Below are 19804 nucleotides of genomic sequence, written 5' to 3' on the forward strand. Positions count from 1 at the left end.
CTCAGCAGTTGGAGTGTGGAAGCAGGAGAATCAGAAGTTCAAAGTCATCTTTGGCTACACCGTGAGTTTGAGGCCAGCGCTGGGTTACATGAGATCTTGCCTCAAGAAAACAAAAGAAAAAATGGGGGAAGCAAAGGGGGGCGGAGAAGAACAGCAAGAGAGGAAGAAAAATTAAATTTCTAATAATAAGTGGGCATTATCAGTCTCTCAGGACCTGCGTTAAGGTCAGTGTTGCCTGTATCATGAGTTCATCACAGGCAGATGCCTGACAGATTAGCCTTCCCTCGAGGGGCTCACAAGGGAGAGCATGACAGTGAGTGATTGCTGGTTCTGCCTATGAGGACAGCAGAGGGAGAGCAGGTGCAAAGCAAGGGGCTCTGGCTCACAGCCCTGCCACTTCCTGGCTGTGTTGTTGAGTTACTGTCCCCTCCCACAGGACTGCAGTGGGATTCGGTTAAAGACCACATGGGGCCTGTAGATACTGCCATGACTTGGGAATGACTTGAGGGAAATCCTTACCGGACTCCGAGGGTTTGTGTGTCGCTTCCTCAGAGTGGCAGTGCTCGGACACAGGGCCACTCTTAGACTGCATTGCAGTTGTTTTCTTGGGCCTGCGCTTAGTTCCTGTGAGTGAGTTGTTATAAAATACCTAGTTCCTGAGCTCATCTCTGGCTTTGTGTCTTAAGATCATGATGCCTCCCACCCCTCAACATTGTCTATTATGCAGCTCTGGATATCCTAGAACTCACTATGTAGACCTGTAGACCAGGCTGGCCTCAGACTCACAGAGTTCACACCTACCTCTGCCTTCCCAGTGCTGGGATTAGAGGCGTGCACCACCACACCTGGCACCTTTCTGTATAAAGTACTCAGTTCTGGGTAATTTGTTGCAGAAACATGAAAGCTGGCAGGTGGTGTTTGAAATACAATGTGTGTTGCGTTTACTAGAAATGACTTACATGGGGAAGAGGGGCTGGCAGGCATCCACCGAAGGATGCTTGCTTGGGGAGGATGGCTTGGGTGAGGAGGGCTTAGGTTAGGAAAGGGGCCTAGATTGGGGAGGGGGCTTGATGAACTGTAGGCACCACTGAGGGTAGTCCAGCACAGAATATTGTAGGAGCTGGTGTTAGAGATGTTGGTCACTACACTCCTATGTGTCTTAAATTGTTGACAGGTTTTTCCCAGAACTGACTTCAAGGCTGAGTCTTTAACAAGTGAAAGGAGAGTAAAGAAGTAGGTCAAAGTTGAACCAGGCTAAGTGAAAAGCAGAAAGGAGGGAGTGTCAGTCATTCAGCCTCTCCCTCAGAGGGCCTGAGGGCTGAATCATACAAGGCCAGCTAATGAATCTGTTGCTTCCCGGGAACAACATAGGACTGCAGAAACAGTTTGCACTGGGGTCTGCCGGGAGCAGCTTGGCACATTCTAAACTAACGACTGAGAATCGGCTGTGCAGCCATGACCCTCAGGCCCTGCTGGATGCTGAAGTCAAGACTAACACAGACTTCATTCCACACGTAAGGCTTGTAGGGCCAAGTCTGGGTCGATTTATTCTAACGTCTCATTAAATGTCGCTCCGTGGTGGAACTGTCTCATGTTTTGTCACTCTGAGCATGCTTGTACAGGGATGCACCAGAGTAGTCAAACAAGTCTTATTTAGGGAGTCCGTGCTGTAAGCGTGACAAAGGGTAATTTCTAGCTATTTAAAGCATTTTACTGGAACATTCTGGTAGGAAGAGGAGATGTAAATGAGGCACCTGCACGCACTCGTGCTCGAGAGCACACACACACACACACACACACACACACAGACATACACCCAGACACACACACCCAGACACACACGCATGCACACACACTCACAGACACACACAGACATACACACACAGACACACACACACACTTTCACACACACACACATGCATGCACACACACACGCACACTCCAACACTCATCACAGCAAGATGGTGTAGGGTAAATGCCACTTACGTTTTGTGTGAGGTGTAAGGGAGACAGCTCATCTATTTCGCACGTACACTTAGAAAGCTCAACTCTGAAAACCACAGAACCACAGAGGCTTATTTCTGACTTCTGGTAACAGAATATAAAATTAGCAGGCCTTTATTACCTTTAATTTGAGAGTAAAATGGGGTCAAGGGAAAATGAAACACCACAGGGAGAGAATGCAGTGGGCTTTGAGAGGGCAGGTCTGCCACTGTCTGCGAGGGAGGGAGGGAGGGAGCGTCATCTAAGCCAACAGTATCTTTTTAAAAATATATTTATTTTGGTCGTGTGTGTGTGTGTGTGTGTGTGTGTGTGTGTGTGTGTGTGTCACAAGTGCTCACATTTGCCCACAGAGACCAGAGGAAGGCGTCTTATCCTTTGGAGTGGAGTTGGAGGCTCTTTCAAGCCTGACTCCAGTCCTCTGGAAGCACAGCAGGCGCTCTTAACTGCCCGGCTTCTGGAGAGTGGGGGAGGGAAGGTGGATTCGGAATCAATCTCTGTTGCCAATTTCAGAGAGGCAATCTTTAAATGATTAACATGTCTGCATGTAGAGTTGAGCAGAGATCTGATCTAGAAGGCTAAAGTACACCTTGCTGAGCTTCCGGACCCCCCAAAATGGAAAAACTTAAGTCAACTAAAGCAAGTGGAGGCGATGCTCTCACGGCTGTACTCGTGCCCTGAGAGGAACCAGCTTTGTCCTGAGCCTGAAAGACCAGGCTGGAGACCAGGGAAGCAAAGGCCATGCTAGGGCCTGGAGAGATGTTCAGGGGCTGAGAGCACCTCTTGCTCTGCAGGGGACCTGGGTTGGATTCCCTGCTTGGCAGCTCACAAGCAGCTGCAACTCCAGTTCCAGGGGATCCAACGCCCTCTTCCGATCTCCGTTAGTCACAGGATGTTAGTTTCGACAGTACGGAATCCCTGTTCTGAAGGTTAAAGCTAGATAATGTGTTTCGCTTCTGGACTTGTAACAGCCAAAGCTCTCCTACAGCATTGTGATACTGGTCAGTCTCTGCAGACACAGCATCTGTTCAAAAATGCTTGTTCACAACACACATTTACACAGGTACATATTTACACGCATATACACACATTCACACACCACCACTCACATACATCCACACCCTCGCTCATCCTCCTATACACCATCACATGTACTAACACACATACATACTCGGTCACACACAATTACAAGGACATACATACATATACATAACACACGCTCATATATACTTACACACACTCACATATATAGACACAGGTTTATACTAATACATACTAACATATACTTACATCCACACAGACACACATAGATACTCATGTGTACTCCCATACTTACATTCCCACATACATAGGCACTCATTTATATTCACACATACTAGCATACACACACACACACACACACACAAACACACACACACACACACACACACACACACACACACACACACACACACACACTTCTGTACTTCTGTGCCTTGCCTTCCCCTCACAGGCTAGCCATTGGGATGGGGAAAGTTTGGCAAGGGAAGGCAAAGGACCAAGGTGGGCTGCGATTGACTCCTCGGGGTTGGGGACCCTACCCGGTTGTCCACAGCACAGTGCATTCTGAGGTGAATGCTTAAGTCCGGCCCAGGGAGGGGGTTCAGGGAAACACAGACAGTTGCAGTCCCCTGTGTTTTTGTCGGGAGGACTGAGTCACGTGAAAGACAATGAGGCAGACTGTACCAGGTGTCAGGAAGAGACAGGGAAGCGGGGGCTTCTAGAAAGTGCTGGATTCTCCCGGTGTCACCAACAGAGAACTACAAGTGGGGGCGGGCGGCACTTGCTGATTCTTGCTGGCGACGCAGAGGTGCGGGGCGGAGCGAGAGCAGGAAGAAAGAGGAAGGAGGGAAGAAAGGAAAAATCGCGAAGAAAGGTGAGGGGAGAGGGGCCCTCAGGATGGGGCGGTGGGCGTGGACGACGCGGGGGGGGGCGGTTGTCTGCTGTCATCGTAAGTGTTGAGGGGTGGGGGTGGGGGTAGGGAGGAAGCTCCGCCTCGGTAGCACCCACCTGCTCACCCACCCGTACCGGTGAACCCACTGAGGGTGGGCTGCCAGCGGAAGAGGTAGCCTGGGGCAGTGTTTTTCTTTCCGGGGTCTTGGGACTTTGGCAGCCTCAGGGCGGGCGCTTCACAGGCTGTGCCCCTCCGCGGGGGGCCAGTCTCCAACCCTTCCCCGGCCTGGCTCCTCTCCAGGTGCCACTAACTCCTGCGACCCCAAGCTGCGGTGCCGACTTGGAGTTTTGCTGGCAGCCTTCTTGGAAGGGCCTAGCCTTGAAATCTAGCTAGCTGATTCTGGGCCAACCTCCCCTCCCCCACCACAGACTGGGTCAGGCACCCCTAGTCCAGACCTAAGTGTGTGTGTGTGTGTGTGTGTGTGTGTGTGTGTGTGTGTGTGTGTCCAGAAGGTAAGGCTTGATCAAAAGAAGCAACTGGGTTCTGGAGGGCCCAGCCCACCAACACTGAGGTAGCTTGCTTCTTGAGATGTATCTGGGTTTGGCTTGTGGAAAAAAATATCTAATTTGTTTATATATAGGTGGCAAAGATTTCCTAGGGTCTTAATTCCTAGAAAATAAGATTCCCAGGGCCACTCTGACGACTGCTCCCCTACTGTCCAGACACCCACCCCTGTTCTCTGGTCCTGACATTCTTCCACAGCTCAAGATTGCTATGCCCAACTCTCAGGTGACAAAGTTGAGGCCCAGGCACTTTATATTCCTTATTCCAATCCTTGGGACCCACAAAGAAAGTCAGAATTAAAATTGGTGTGTTGCAGGACATTGCTCCAGACTTTTAACGAAGCACTCGGATGGCAGACAGATAGATAGATCTCTATGAGTTTGAGGCCGGCCTAGCCTGCACAGGGAGTTAGAGGGTGACACGGTGAGACTCTCTCTCAAGGGGAGGGGTGCACACAGTCAGGCTATTATTACCATCTCCAGTATCTAACACTGTAGGGCATCATGCTACTCCCCATCACTAGGCACTCAAGATGAAATGTACAGGGAGGGGCCCTGGGCTTGTATCTCCTGCCACTGAGTCACTAATGTAGGAAACAGGATTCTCTATGAGCTGTCCGTTTAGTGGGAGAGTCGATGGGGCCCAGGCCTAGGAACAGGAGGCTTGTGGTCCACTTGGAGCACATTCGTCTTTGCCAGCCCCAGGCCATGCAATCACAGTTGATGGCTCCTTCCGTGGTGGTTGCATCTGCCCTTCCCTCAGTTATTTCCTTGGCCGATGGTCTTTTTATTTGCTCGTCAATCCTCCTTTGGGTTCCGTGTTCACATTTTCCAGTTCTCTCTGTAGAGGAGGGTGTTCCTGGCTTTAACATTCGTCCCTATGATGGTAGTTTTCAAGCCTTCCCTAATCTGAAATTCCAGACCCAGATCCCCCATGTTAGTCTTTACTGGATAATTCCAGGGTTTGCACCCACCCCGAGCCCCCAGTTCCCAAATCCAATATTTCCTAAGCCAAATCTCTCACCTTCATGCTTCTGGAAAAGATGTCAGTTTGGGTCCTGGGGTTCTTATCTAGACAGGTTAATCACTGCCTAAACGAGCTTCCCGACTCCCGGACTCCCCCACCCTAGCCCTTGAAAGCTCAGGATCAGTGTGTCCTTGCGGACTGCACACCTGATGGGCAGGACAGACCTGTATTATTCTCCTCCCTTAGTGTCCTGTGCCTGCCTCTTGGACCTTCTGCTGGTGAGTAACTACCGACTTCCAGTCTGTGTTCCTTGTACACTGAATTTCTTTTGGCTCTCATAGCCTCATCCTTGGCATAGCATAGACACTCAGCAAACATTTGAATACTTATTAACTTTTAATAACACGTTGAGCCATTTTAAAGACATAGTTTATAGGCAGTAAAACATGTGAGCAATAAAGCCTGTCACTGTTGGTGAGCGCAGGTTCCTGTGTTTATGGCAGTATGTATAGATGTGTTTTGGGGAGTCACTAGCAATTGAGATCCTAGGGACTGAAGAGACCTAAGGTCAATTCTCAACACCCACTTTAGGTAGTTTACAGATGTGTATGTGTAATCTCAGCTCCAGGGGGGTTTGATTCTCCGGTCTCCATTAATACTGATCCATTATTAAAAAATGTTAAATCTTTATTTTTGTGGGTAAAAGTGCTTTCCACCAAGCCTGTAACTTATGTTTGATTCCTGGGACCCACAGAAGAGGAGAGAACTGACTCCTGCAAGTTTTCCTCTGACCTCTATGTGTACATGACGCAATGTGCCCCCACTACACCCCCAATAATAAATAATTGTTTAAAACCTTGAGTTTCTAGATAGCTGCAGGTGAAAACTAACAATGGGATGAAAACAGTACGTTTTCTGTCAGTGGCGTCGATGTGAGGGGTGATTTGAAGCCTGGAGTACAAATATTCAGACCCTGTGTGTACAGTGAGTCTCTCCACTTCTCTTAGTCACCCGGGACACGGAGTGCTCAGAACACTCAACCGGGATAGAAGAAAGAACGACAGCATCATGGCCTCAGTGTCCACTCATGGGAACCAAGAGAAAAGTCACCACTTGCCGCCACTGAGCAAGCAGGTATGTTTTCTCTTGAGATTCTGCCGTCTGAAGAAAGCTATCACACAAGACTGTCGCTAGATCCTGTCCTTGGAGAGTCATCCATGACTCTGTGTGTGTGTGTGTGTGTGTGTGTGTGTGTGTGTGTGTGTGTGTGTGTTCCTATATGTGGAGGCCAGGGATTGATGTTCACCATCTTCCTCAGTCCACATCATTTCCAAAAATATGTATGTGTTCGTTTATTTATCATGTGTGTGTCGCACTCACACACGCCACGGCAAGTGTGTGGAGGTCAGGGGACAATTCGCAGGAGTCATTTCTCTCTGTATACCACGTGAGCTCAACGGATTGAACTCAGGTCATCAAGCTTGGTCGCCGGTGCCTTAACCTCCCAGCTCTCCTCTTTATGCTTTGAGGCAGAGTCTCTCACTGAGCCTGGAGCTCAGTGATCCAGCCAGACCAGCCAGCCAGTGAGTCACAGGTGCTCCCCCCGCATCGGCTTCTTCAGTCCCGAAATTACAGGCACACGCCATGTCACCCCGCTTTCTAAGTGGTCCTGGGGATCCAAAGTCTGTCCCGTGCTTGTGTGGCAGGCATGTTAAGAACTCTCCTGACTTTTTTCAAGCACTTTTTTCTCAGGCCGGTTCTTTGTCAGATGGACACAGGCAGGAGGAAGGAGGAAGGAAAATGAGTTTGCTGCGTTGTCTTGAAGGGCCTGTTAAAATTTTTGTTTGCAAACTCTTTTCTCTACTCTTTCCCCGTTAGAATCCAGCTTAACTCACTTGGCACAGCAGTCGGACTGAGCAGGCGTTCTGAGGCAGAGCGAAGCCACGGTTTGTCTCTAACAGAAAGACCCAGAGCCTTGTCTTCCCATTCTTGCCTCCCACGGTTATTATCCCGAACATATGCTGCCTCGTGCTGCTTTCGGCATAACGGGGCTCATGATGATTGCTAATTAGCCGGCAGATCGAGAGCACGAACGCCAGCCTGTTAGGAAGGGGTGTCGTGGCTCAGGCGCCTGTGGTAAAAGGAGAGCAAGTGTTTGATGAGTGACTGGAGTTCTCTGAGGTTCTCTGGAGTCAACTTTTCAAGTGTAACATTGTTTCTGAGTGGAGAGAGCACTTAAGCAACAAATGCTTAAACAGGAGAAATAGACAAGTGACAGCAGCTGCATTTGGACACCCGAGCTGCCCAGTAAACTAGACAATCCTAAAACATTCATGGCTTCTGAAAAAGATCTCCCAAACCCCACTTACGGACTACTTTCTGATCGTGAGTGCTGGACTCTCAGAAATTGTGATGGTCAGATCTGAGTGTGTGCGTGTGTGTGTGTGTGTGAATGTGTGCATGCGTGTGTATTTGTGTGTGTGTATATATGTATTAATGTGTATGTGTGTGTGCCTGTGTGTATGTGTATGAATGTGTGTACGTGTATGTGTGATGTGTGTGTCTTGGTGTGTGTATTTGTGAGTGTGTGTGTGTATATGTATATGAATGTGTGTATGTGTGTGTGTGCCTGTGTGTGTATGGTATGTGTGTGTATGTGCGGTGTATGTGTATATTTGTGAGTGTGTGTATATGTGTATGAGTGTGTGTGTGTGTGTGTGTGTGTGTGTGTGTGTGTGTTTGTGTGTGTCACCTTATACATGTTGGGAGGTTTCCTTTATTTCTGCCATGGCTATAGACAGGTCATGGTCCGCTGCAGAGTGTTGTGGGTGCCCCTTGTAATTTCACACGTAGTTAACCTGAAGCTGGTCTTCCATGCTGCTGTCCAGCATTGTGCGTAAATACCACACTGCTTATCAGTAGCCTAGGACAAGTTTAAACTTCAAAGTGTTTAGAGTCCCCACTGAACGTGTATCACCTTCAGAACATGTGTCTTAGTAAGGTTTTCTGATCAAGAGAAACTTGGGGAGAGAAGGGTTTATTCAGCTTGTACTTCTACATCACAGTTCATTGTACTTCTACATCACAGTTCATCGTCAAAGGAAGTCAGGACAGGAACTCAGACATGGCTGAAACCCGGAGACAGGAGTCATGGAGGGAGCTGCTTACTACGTGGCTCCCCCAGTTCAGCCTCTGTTCTTGTAGAATCCAGACCACTAGCCCAGGGATGTCACAATAAACAATAGGTTGGACTCTTCCCCTATGGAGGTCGGTCTCTCTCTCTCTCTCTCTCTCTCTCTCTCTCTCTCTCTCTCCCTCTCAACAGAGACCCTCTGTGTAGCCCTGGCTGTCCTAGAGCTTGCTCTGTAAACCAGGCTGGCCTCAAATTCACAGAGATCTGCCTGCTTCTGCCTCTGAGTGCCGAGGTCAAAGGTGTGTGCCACCTCCACCCAGGTGGAGGCTTTCTCGTAATTGAAGTTTCCTCCTCACATGACTTTAGCATGTGTTGAGTTGATATGAAGCTACAAAGCACAACATGCTAAAGTAGAATAAAGTTTACATAAGTTTACAAAATGCCTGCTGTACAGGCACGAGGACCTGAGTTTGGATCTTCAACATCGACATGAAAATCCTGGTGCAGCAGCACACAGCTGTGATCCCAGCGCTAGGGAGACAGGGATGGGAGGGTTCCTGAGGCTCCCCAGGCAGCATAATTGAGTGAAGTGAGCTCTGGCATTCAATGAGTGATGCTATTTTCAAAAACAAGACAGGACAATACACACAAAGGAACAAACAAAAAATAGATAAAACATAGAGATACACACCCATTGGCAACGTCTGGTCTCCACACATCTGCATGTATATGAAAATGTATACTTACATGCAACACGCACACACAAGCACACACATATGCATGCAGACACACAAATATGAGCCTCTAAGTCAGGGCCATCTGTGTTTACCCTGGAAACGTGTAGGGAGAGGGGTGCTCGCTCTGCGGATATAGAGTGTAGATGGCAACTGGGTTCCACCAGCGTGCATTGCCATAGCTGCTGACTGCTGGGAGCCATGCTGACCTCTGCATTCCTTCACTGGGCTGTCAGGAGGGGCAGAGAATTGAGGGAGAGACCCGTTTGTACTATTATAGAAGCATAGGCTTTACAGGGTCCTCTGGCCCTGTCGGTGCATTGGAGTGTCTGTGTGCTGAGTGTGAAAATGATGCCAGGAAATGGTGATCAACATCCATATAACTAGCCACAAGCAAAGAATCGAAAGCAAAATGAAAATAGACCCGACAAAAAACAACAAATCTGTCTTCACCAAGGACACAAAACTGAGCTGAAGTTTGAGACCCCAGAGGCCAAGGAACAAGCCAGCATGGTGATGACAATGCACCTCGGAGAGCGCAGGGGAGAGCAGGAACCTGGTGCCTGCAGTAGTCAGCCTATGAGAGCTGGCTATACACTCAGGTCTCTGAGCTGCCCTGTCTAAGTCAATGCACCATGGCCAGCTGGAAATCAGTGGCTAGGGGCCTCCAGTCTGTTCCGGGAAACATCCCATTCCCCTCCAGAGGACGCACAGTGAGGCTTCCTTCCCCACCTCAGTCTGTCACTGTCTAACTCTTGTTTGTTAGTTTGATGTTGTCATAGAATCTCACTATCTAACCCAGGCTGTGCTTGAACTCAGGATCCTCCTGCCTCAGCCTCCCTGGTGCTTGGGCTCAGTTAACCCACAGTGTCTTTCTTTACAGAGCCTGTTGTTTTGCCCCAAATCAAAACTGCACATCCACAGAGGGGAGATCGCCAAGATAATCCGAGAGTGTCAAGAAGAGAGTTTCTGGAAGAGAGGTACTGTCGTCACACTCTGGGTCTTAATTAATAGTTTAATAATCATCAATTCAACAATAAACTGATTTAATAAAATTAATAAATACATTAATTAATAATTGATTTAATAATTAATGTTGTAACAGTAGAATGCCTTCATGCCTCCTTGGAATAGCATCAGGATAACCAATTAATTTTGAGCAGGAAGTCCGTAAAGGACCTGGGTGTTTATTTATGGATATTTAGAGCTCGATTCTACACTCTTCTCTTCAGGCAGAGATAATATGCAGTTATCCAGCACTTTACCTCACGCAGTAAAGACAGACACACAGGTGACTCTTCAGGGAAGTAAGAACGTGGGGCAAAAATATTATATAGTGGGCATTTCTTCCGCAAAGTAGACCTCTGTAAATTCCACCAGTATCTTGGTTCAGACGTGGTGGCAGGGTCATCTGGACTTTGGGCCTCACACATAGGGAGCCGTTCAGAAAGGACCTTTGATTGGGCAGGAGCTGGCAGCACCCGTCGATATTTCTCTCTACTCACGGTTTTCTGCTGAGTCTCGTCCTCGTCCCAGGATCGCCTTACATAAGACAAGGCTGTGAGATCAGGCTCTATTAAAACCCTTTTGGGTTTAAAAAATTCATAATTTGACATTTGAAAGTGGCCTCATGGAACCCTGTCATCCAGCCCTGTGCTGAAGATGTTTCTGACAGTGGCCTGACTTGATATCATAAACTGTCTAGAGTCCGTATCATCCACGTTACAAGTCGATATTTGTCATGCATCACTGTGCTTATTGGTTCTCTAGAACCCCATGTCTTTTTCTGATAATCTCTGAACCAGGAGCTTTACTGACCTGGTAGATTCACACGGCAGTGTGGCCCATTAGTCCGCCATCTGCCTCCTGGCTGTAATGAGAAAATTGCCTGCCACCAGACTCGTTCTCAGTTGCTAGGAGAGGTCAACAGCTTATTGCAGCTCTTTGTTTCTGAAGAGGCCATCTGACACATTGTGGGAGAGCTAGAAGCCCTTCATGTCAGGATCAATTCCTTATACTGGAAACCTCAACTAAACACTGCATGTGCTTAGCAGAAATGGAGCCAATATGTCTCCTTGGCAGGTAAGGGGACAAAATGTTATGGAAGACAAAAATCAGAAGAGAAACAATAGGAAACTGCCCTAGATGGAAACAGATTGGACAGTCAACATAATGCATAATCCTGGGGGGGAAACCTGCAGCTGTGAAGGACATTCTTGGACTAGGTGGAGAGATCTGAACGTAGATTGTATGTTAGAGACATCATTCCTCTTGAGTCTGAGTATTCAAACAGAAATTTCTTGACTATGCTAGTGGTATTGTAGAAGCTCCCTGATGAAAATCTTCAGTAATAAAGAGTATTGGTATTTGCAAACAGCAAGTGGCTCAGAGAAAGAATAATAATGACAGGAATACAGAACAAAATATAGAGATATATCCAGAGAATGTAACAAGAAAACTGGCTGCTACCAGACTCATCTCGGTTGCAAGGAAAGGTTAACAGCCTATTGCAGCTCTTAGCTCTCTGTGATGAGGCTAAAAGAAGGCTCTACAAAAGTCCATGATATTGCTTTTCAACTTTTATGTTCAGGATTGAAAATATCAAAATATAGATGGGTAGGGTGTTGCATGGGGAGACAGAAGCTGATAGACCTCTGAGTTCTAGGCCAGCCTGGTCTAAGATTGAGTTCTAGGACAGCCAGGGTCTACACCGAGAATCTCTGTCTTGAAAACCAAAGGAAGAGAAACACACACACACACACACACACACACACACACACACACACACTCCAATTTACAGCTAAACACACACATTGAGAGACCAGTGTTGGATGTAGCCACTGGAGTCAACATGGATGTCAGGGATCAAGTTGAATGTGGGTGCAGGTTTAGATTAAGGCTGTGTATCATGCTAGGTTACTGAATCCCAAGAAAATTCTCCATGTTGTTTTAAAGAAATACTTGTTGAATAGTAACGTTATGTTGGAAGAAAACTGAGAGCAGTGGCCACGCCTTTAATCCCAGCACTTGGAGGCAGAAGCAGGTGGATCCCTATGGGTTCGGGTCCAACCTGGTCTACATCCTGAGTTTCAGAAGAGCCAGGGCCACATAGTAAGACCCTATCTTGAAAACTAAAAGTGAGTAAAACTCACTGACAAGTTAGGTAAGAAACAAAAGCTTAGAGTAATTATCCCTATTCTAGGTGAGGGGCTGAGCGATCTTCTGTTAAATTGATTTTTAAATTGTATTTGGTGCGGGTGTGCACTCACACGTGCACGTGTGCACAAGTGAAGTTGGACGACAGCTTACATTCACTCCTTTCACCTTGTGTGCCCCGGGGATCAGGCTCAGGTTGCTGGGCTTGGAGACCTGTTTGTACCCATTGAGCAATCTCGCCTGCCCGGAGGGACCGTGTGTTAAGACACTAATACTGAGGGGGCATTTGTTTGTTTGTTTTACAGCCCTGCCTTTTTCTCTAATAAGCATGCTTGTCACCCAGGGACTGGTCCACCAAGGTAAGAGGTAGCACCCACGAAGGCTTTAACTTCAGAGAGCCCAGTTCCTGTGGCCTTCCCACAAACCTCTGGATGTTTATTTTACTGGTTGGAAGATTTTTTGCTTCATGCAGGCTTTTGCCTGTTTTTAGCTGAAGTTTCTGGCTCTACAAAAAAGCCCCTCATCTTTGGAAAGACTGAATGTATTTAATTACTTGATAAAGAGACATTTGAGTTCCAGGTGGCATTAAAGTCGTTAGCTGACTTTAAAATAGATTATCATTGGTTTATTTCTCATCTAAAGAGGGACTTGGGATGGAGAAGGAGACCAGGGTTTGTAACTAGAGAGATGCTAGTGGGTAGTGTGAGGTTTGGAGGCAACAGGACTGATTTCAAAGGCCAGGGGAAGGGCCATGAATGTGGAGGCTAGGGATTCCTGTTGCCATGACAACAAGGGCTGCTTAAGGAAGGAGGAGCTGCTTTTGGTTTTTTAAGAAAGGATGTAGTCTGCCTTGGTGGGGAAAGGCAGGTAGCAGGATCATGAAGCAGCTGGTCACACTGTAATTAAAATCAGGAAGCAGGAAGTGGTAAGGAAGTGCTGAAGGTTCAGGCTATGAATCCTCAACACCCATGCCCAGAGACCGTTTCGTTTAGTGACGCTCTACCTCCTAAAGTTTCTAGCACCTTCCAAACCAGCGTCCTCAGCCGGCTCTCACTGGGTTAAAATCAAGGTATGGCTACAGTTGTGTTTCTCCTGGAAGTTCATCTTCTTCCTCCTCTCCAGCTTTTAGAAGCCACCTACCCTTCTTGGCTGGTGGTTTCTTTCTATGTCTCTAAAGCCAGCTATGCTGAGCCAAGCTTTCCCACCTCGGATCTCCTCAATACCATTCATCCATCACTGTGATTATGTTTAACCCATCCAGCCCATTCAGAACCATCTCCCTAGTTTAAGGTGATCTGACTAGGCAACTTAATTCATTCTGTGCCTTAATTTTTCTCTTTCTGTAGCATAATATGCCCAGAGTTGCTAAAGATTATGGCGCAGACATATTTGAAAGCCCACTAGTCTGCCTAGTGCCTAGCATAAGCTACAATGTTTGCATTTAGAAACTGTAATGAGCTAGGCATGGTAACATCTGCTTACAGCCCCAGCACTCAGGAGCAGCTAGCGGCATGTAGATTTGTGAATTGGAGGACAGTTAGCTCTACAGGGCAAGTTCCAGGGGAGCCAGGGCTACATAGAGAAACCTTGTCTGAGAGAGAAAGAGAGAGAGAGAGAGAGAGAGAGAGAGAGAGAGAGAGAGAGAGAGAGAGAGAGAGATCATTAAGAATTAAATTTAAATTTCAGGGCTGGAGAGATGGCTCAGTGGCTAAGAGCACTGACTGCTCTTCCAGAGGTTCTGAGTTCAAATCCCAGCAACCACATGGTGGCTCACAACCATCTGTAATGAGATCCGATGCCCTCTTCTGGTGTGTCTGAAGACAGATACAGTTTATATAATAAATAAAATAAATCTTTAAAAAAATTAAATTTCAATGTATATACTATGAGCCCCTGTTGAACTTCTTCTGTCAAATCACTCTTAAAAGTAGAGCGCAGTGATGAGTCTCTGAATCAAGTTAAATCAGCCTTTAATTGTGGGTTTCCTACTGTTTTCCACATGTTAAAACCAATATTTACCATTTGCCTAAGATAGCTCCTGGGAGTTAACTTCAACCACAGATTGAATCGCAACTCCTCTAAAACCATTCTTCAGATTAATGATGTGCTCATTTTGGAAACGTTACATCTTAGGCCTTGATATTTTCCTTACACAATTAAATAAATAATTAAGTGAAATAATACATTTCTATATTACATTTCAGGCTATTTAGCTGCTAATCCAAGATTTGGATCATTGCCTAAAGTTGCACGTAAGTCATATTTACAGATGAGGGATGGGGGCCTAGGAAAATGGCTGACGTACCAGGCCTCAAGTTCATTCCCCGCACTAAAAGAAAGGAAAAAGTAGACTCATTACGGCAAAGTGTATGAGAACTGAGGAGACGAATGCCCAGCTGAAGCACGTTGCCTGGATTGATTCTTACAAGGCCCTTTCTTTTTTTTACCAATGGTCTACAGCTTTCTGGTTCACCCCAACACTTTCTGATCTGCTGGTTAACAGCAGGAACTTGGGCCACTGCCTTCTTTAAAGCACAGGCAGACACTGGCAAGATGTATACAGCTTTCTTGGTATCTATGTGAGAGAGGCTTCAGAACTCCTGGGTTCCCAAATCTGCGGGGGGGGGGGGGGGGGCGTCGGTCCCTACTGCAAATTCTGGGTTTCATCTCCTTGATACACGACAGGTCATGAACGGAATCTCCTTTCCAGCTGGAGAAGATTTCTTTTACAGGAGGTCCCTCTGGAGCCCCAGGAACATAAAGGTGGTAGTAGGCACAACCCAGACTCCCCCTCCCCTATCCCCTTCCAACCTCAGCTGGGCCATGCGCTGGATGCCCACTCTAGGACAGCCTCGGTGTGCGCTCTGTCCTGTCCCTCCTGACGTCAGTTCAAAGCAGAGATCAGAAAGTCTCCAGAGATCAGACCTGCCCCCAGTAGAGGCTCGAGTTACTGTAAAAGGACCAGTGTTCAGAAGGTGTAGCAATGGTTAATGGACAGGATGCAGAGGTCTCGATTGTCTGCTTTTCTAACCTGCTTTTACAGTGGCTGGCCTCTTGGGATTTGGCCTTGGGAAAGCTTCCTACATAAGAGTGTGCCAGAGTAAATTCCATTCCTTTGAAGATCAGCTCCGTGGTGCTGGCTTTGGACCCGAGCATAACAGGTTTGTGGTGATGGAGGGATTGTATTATGATGATGATGAGATAGTGTATATGATAATGACAGAAGGGAAGTAGCTGCGGTTAGTGGTGAAAGCCTTTAGTCCCAGCACTGGAGAGACAGAGGCAGGAGGGTCTCTGTGAGCTCAAGTCCAGCCTGGTCTACACTCTGAGTTCCGGGATAGGCGGGGCTCCGTAGGGAGACTTTGTCTTGAAAACAAACAAAAAGAAGTGAAGTGAGACTTTACTCACTATAATATGAAGCACGTTAATAATTTTATTTCTTTAACCCTTTAACCCTTATGCTTTGATTTATTACTATTGAACTTCAAGAATTGTTTATTATTTAACTTAATCACTACTAATCATGCTTCTTAATGTGCATTTAATGAATACCTACTGCATTCTAGGCCTTGTAAAAATCTCTGAAGGAGGTTGGGGATTTAGCTCAGTGGTAGAGCGCTTGCCTAGCAAGTGCAAGGCCCTGGGTTTGGTCCCCAGCTCTGGAAAAAAAAAAATCTCTGAAGGATTCATTGCATAGTAGCTCAACATTTAAAGTCTTCTTACTACAGAGCATTTTAGAGTCTTTAATCTCTCTCTCTCTCTCTCTCTCTCTCCCTCACACACACACACACACACACACACACACACACACACACACATACATTCTGATAATATTCTCTATGGGGACATAAGCAGTCAGGTTAGAATGCACAGCAAGTCCTCTGCTCCTGGGGTTTGAAAGTCAGTTCTACTACAGTTTTCTTGAATTCTAGGCTCCTTATCTGTCTAACATAATGACCAGAATAACTTCCCTGAGGTGTTGTGAGGAAGGAAAATGATTATTCATGACATTCAAATAAGTACTATTTTTATTGTCCTGCCACAGAACTAGTTAGGGGCACAGATCTCTCACTTGTCAAAATGGGCTGCATCTCTTATTTTAGAGACCATCTCATGTAGCCGAGGCTGGCCTCAAACTTACTCTGTAGCTCAAGGATGACCTTGATCTTCCTATCCTCCTCCCTCTCTCTCCTGAGTGCTACCACGGCCGGTACACACCACCACAGCCTGTTGTCTGTGGTGCCATGATTGAAAACAGGGCCTTGTATTCTCCAGAAAGAACCCTACTGAGCCTGTCACAGTTTGTTCTACTTGAGGAGCCCAGCAGCAGCAGCAGCAGCAGCAGCAGCAGGAACGTTGGGCTGGATATCAAGGTCAAATTGTCTTCCTGGTTTTCTGATTTTAGAATGCTGTTGTCCCTGCTTGGTAGACACGGATGGCCTTTAACCATCACCTCTACACTGAGTTACCCACAGTCCAGAGCTGGGCAGACTCTCTGAAGAGACATTGGTGGTCATAGGAAGAAGAGACTTCAACATCCAGTTTATTTGCAAACCCTGACATTTCCATTTATGGTTGCAAGGCCGGGGGAAGCATTAACTCTGTTTACGGACAACTCCAGGTTGGCTCCATCCTGGCAAAGCTGTGTTTTGGACTCACCTCACAGTGCAGTTGGCCCAGGATTCTGATGTGTGCAGGCAAAATAGAGAAAGGCATTGTCAGCAAAGGAGGCGTTATGATGACTCTTCACTTCCTTTTCCTTTTTGGGAGGTTTTCTTGCTATTAACCCAACATCGGGTTCTGGAACAATGATGAAATCTACATTTTTTTCCAGCAGCCATACTTCGTGTTTCAGCTTTTTATTCTATAGCTGTTTTGCCTGCCCACTTCTGTCATTAAAAGCCGCACTCTGGGCTGGCACAAGTGGAGGGTAACTGGAGGTTAAGCCCTGTGTGAAAGGCCACTACCCTTTCACCTCAGAGGCAGTAATTCACAAGGCCATTTGATTTTTCTAGCAAAGTAAAAGTGTAACAGCCTCCTAACAATGTTGCAGTCCAAGAGGCAATGCAGACATAAATGTTACTTTTTAGGCAAATATCTCACTATATTACCCCACAGGCCTCTTCACAGCCTAAGTCCCAAGCTCTTGGACTACAGGAGTAAGCCACTCCACCTAGAATACTTTGTGATTTTTGTGGTTGTGGTGGTGGTGGTGGTAGAAATTACTCCACTTCGAGGTCAAAGAGTCACAGTGTTTAGCTTTTATGTAACTCTGAGCACAAGTACAACCATGTGTCTCAACATAAACATCATTATTGAATGATATTTGGATAATTGTAATCTAAGAAGCTATTATCCAATTTAAAAACAACAACAACAGAAAAAGGTAAGTTAGTGAACTATAAAATCAAATGTGTCTCCATGCATTGCTTACTGTGGTAAGATGAGTGCTAGGAGATGAAACACACACACACACACACACACACACACACCACACACACCCCACACACACAACACCACACACACCCCACACACACACAACACACACACAACACCACACACACACACACACACACACACCCCACACACACACACAAAGAGTTTCCGTTGTCAACAAGTGAGTCACCACCTGTTGCTGCTTCTTTTCCAGGCACTGCCTGCTCACCTGTGAGGACTGCAAAACCAGGCGAGGATTAAGCGAGAAGGCAGAGTCACAGCCATCTGCTTCCTAAACTGAGGCTGTGGTTTCCAATCATTTTTAAACCTCTGACTTTGTACACATTTAAAATTTCAAGTGTACCTTAAAATAACATACTTCTATCAAAACAGAAACCTTGTAATTCTCTCACTCCTCTGAAATGCTTGCTGTTGAAGGCTCTCGATTGACTTGAGCATGGTATAGTCTTCTCTTCTTTAAGAAGACATTGGGAGCTGTCCCACACTACCCAGGAAAGAAGTTAAAGCCCGCTTTGCTTAGAGCTTCCCGGGAGATCTTTGAATAGCTTCTGGGTCATCCTTCCCTGGTTCCCTCACTCTGATTTAATTTTTATTTTCCGTGTTTTAAGTTTCTTGGTAGAGAACAGGAATGGATGATGTGAAAGTTAGTTGGGACCAACTAAAGTCTAGAGCTGAGATCTGTAACTCAGTGTTGAAGCATTTTCTACGAAAGGGTCGCCATTCAAACCTATGTAATCAACAATGTGATCAATGTGACTTGGTTCACCACAATGGTGGAGCTGTAAAAGTGACCGTCATCTATCCATAGGTGTCCTGCTTGGCTCGTGGGCCCATTCTCAGGGTTACCCAACAGTGGGTCCTTTTACCCATTATTAGAGACCTCAAAAAAGACGACTTCTTAACCCATTCCCCCAGACAGCTTCCTAGAAGGTGCTGGAGGACTGAATTAATTCTAGAAATGAGAATCTCTGGGAACTTTTGGGAGCTCAGAGGCAGCCAAGGCAATGGTGTCAGATGGACTTTTGCTTAAAGGCAAGTTAGTTGAGCACTGTGTGAAAGCTGTTCTTAGAGCTTTGCAGCTTCTCGGGGGAAAATGCTTTGTCTATACATCACCATTTAAATAAGGGGTATGTGGGGTGTGTGGGGTGTGTGGGTACTTTTTACTCAGCACACCTGCAAGCCTAAATCATGGAGCTAAAAAGGGAAATTTCATTAGAGTTTCATGTTTGATGTAAAATATTTCAGTTTAAACATCAAAACTATTTTTGTGTGAACATTGAATGGATTTGCCTGCATTGATTTTTATATGACATACCCTGTTGACAGTCAATAAAATTCTATTTCTGAAAATCAAAAGGCAGAGCCAATATGCTAGCTTTTTCTTATGTTGTTGTGTTGGGCATGGAGTTCAGGACTTTGTAAATGCTAGACAAGTGTAGGAGGCACAGAGGTCCTTGTGCTCACAGGTAAGCACAGGTAAGAACATGGACTATTAAACACACAGGGTTATTTCTTCAAAGGGAGGGATGCATACCCTGTTATCCACCCAGAAGGCTGGGATTGACATGGTTAATAATATTCTAGCGACCTTTGCACTATGAGGCCAAGACCACACTGAAACCTCCCCCAGACCCTTATCATGAGGTTATTATTATTATTATTATTATTATTATTATTATTATTATTTGGAGCTGGGGACCGAACTCAGGGCCTTGCGCTTGCTAGGCGAGCGCTCTACCACTGAGCTAAATCCCCAACCCCAAGGTTATTATTTTTTGCAGCTATATATAGAACTCTTCTATATGTAAGGTGTTACATGTAGTCAATCTATAGAACCCATCTTTATAGAAGTTGACATGT

At 46.3% G+C, this 19804-nt stretch overlaps 1 protein-coding gene across 5 annotated transcripts; it reads left to right on the forward strand.

Moving 5' to 3' along the window:
* Nucleotides 1-1288: 1288 nt before the first annotated feature.
* On the forward strand, nucleotides 1289-19304 carry Ociad2 (OCIA domain containing 2). Of its 5 annotated transcripts, XM_039091553.2 has the most exons (9): nucleotides 1297-1514; nucleotides 3797-3916; nucleotides 5711-5742; nucleotides 6472-6598; nucleotides 10215-10311; nucleotides 12793-12846; nucleotides 14692-14739; nucleotides 15531-15648; nucleotides 16893-19300. In XM_039091553.2, exons 1-9 carry the CDS (start codon nucleotides 1341-1343, stop codon nucleotides 16984-16986), a joined length of 864 nt encoding a protein of 287 aa, XP_038947481.2. In that variant the 5' UTR covers nucleotides 1297-1340; the 3' UTR covers nucleotides 16987-19300. The 5 variants fall into 5 exon arrangements, with proteins under 5 accessions (XP_063128862.1, XP_038947481.2, XP_063128861.1 ...); XM_063272792.1 differs by lacking the exons at nucleotides 3797-3916; nucleotides 5711-5742 and having other exon boundaries at nucleotides 1289-1514; nucleotides 18138-19300; XM_063272791.1 differs by lacking the exons at nucleotides 3797-3916; nucleotides 5711-5742 and having other exon boundaries at nucleotides 1371-1514.
* Nucleotides 19305-19804: the final 500 nt, after the last annotated feature.

This window comes from Rattus norvegicus, chromosome 14 (genome assembly GCF_036323735.1).
Source record: "Rattus norvegicus strain BN/NHsdMcwi chromosome 14, GRCr8, whole genome shotgun sequence".
Classification (NCBI taxonomy): Eukaryota; Metazoa; Chordata; class Mammalia; order Rodentia; family Muridae; genus Rattus; species Rattus norvegicus.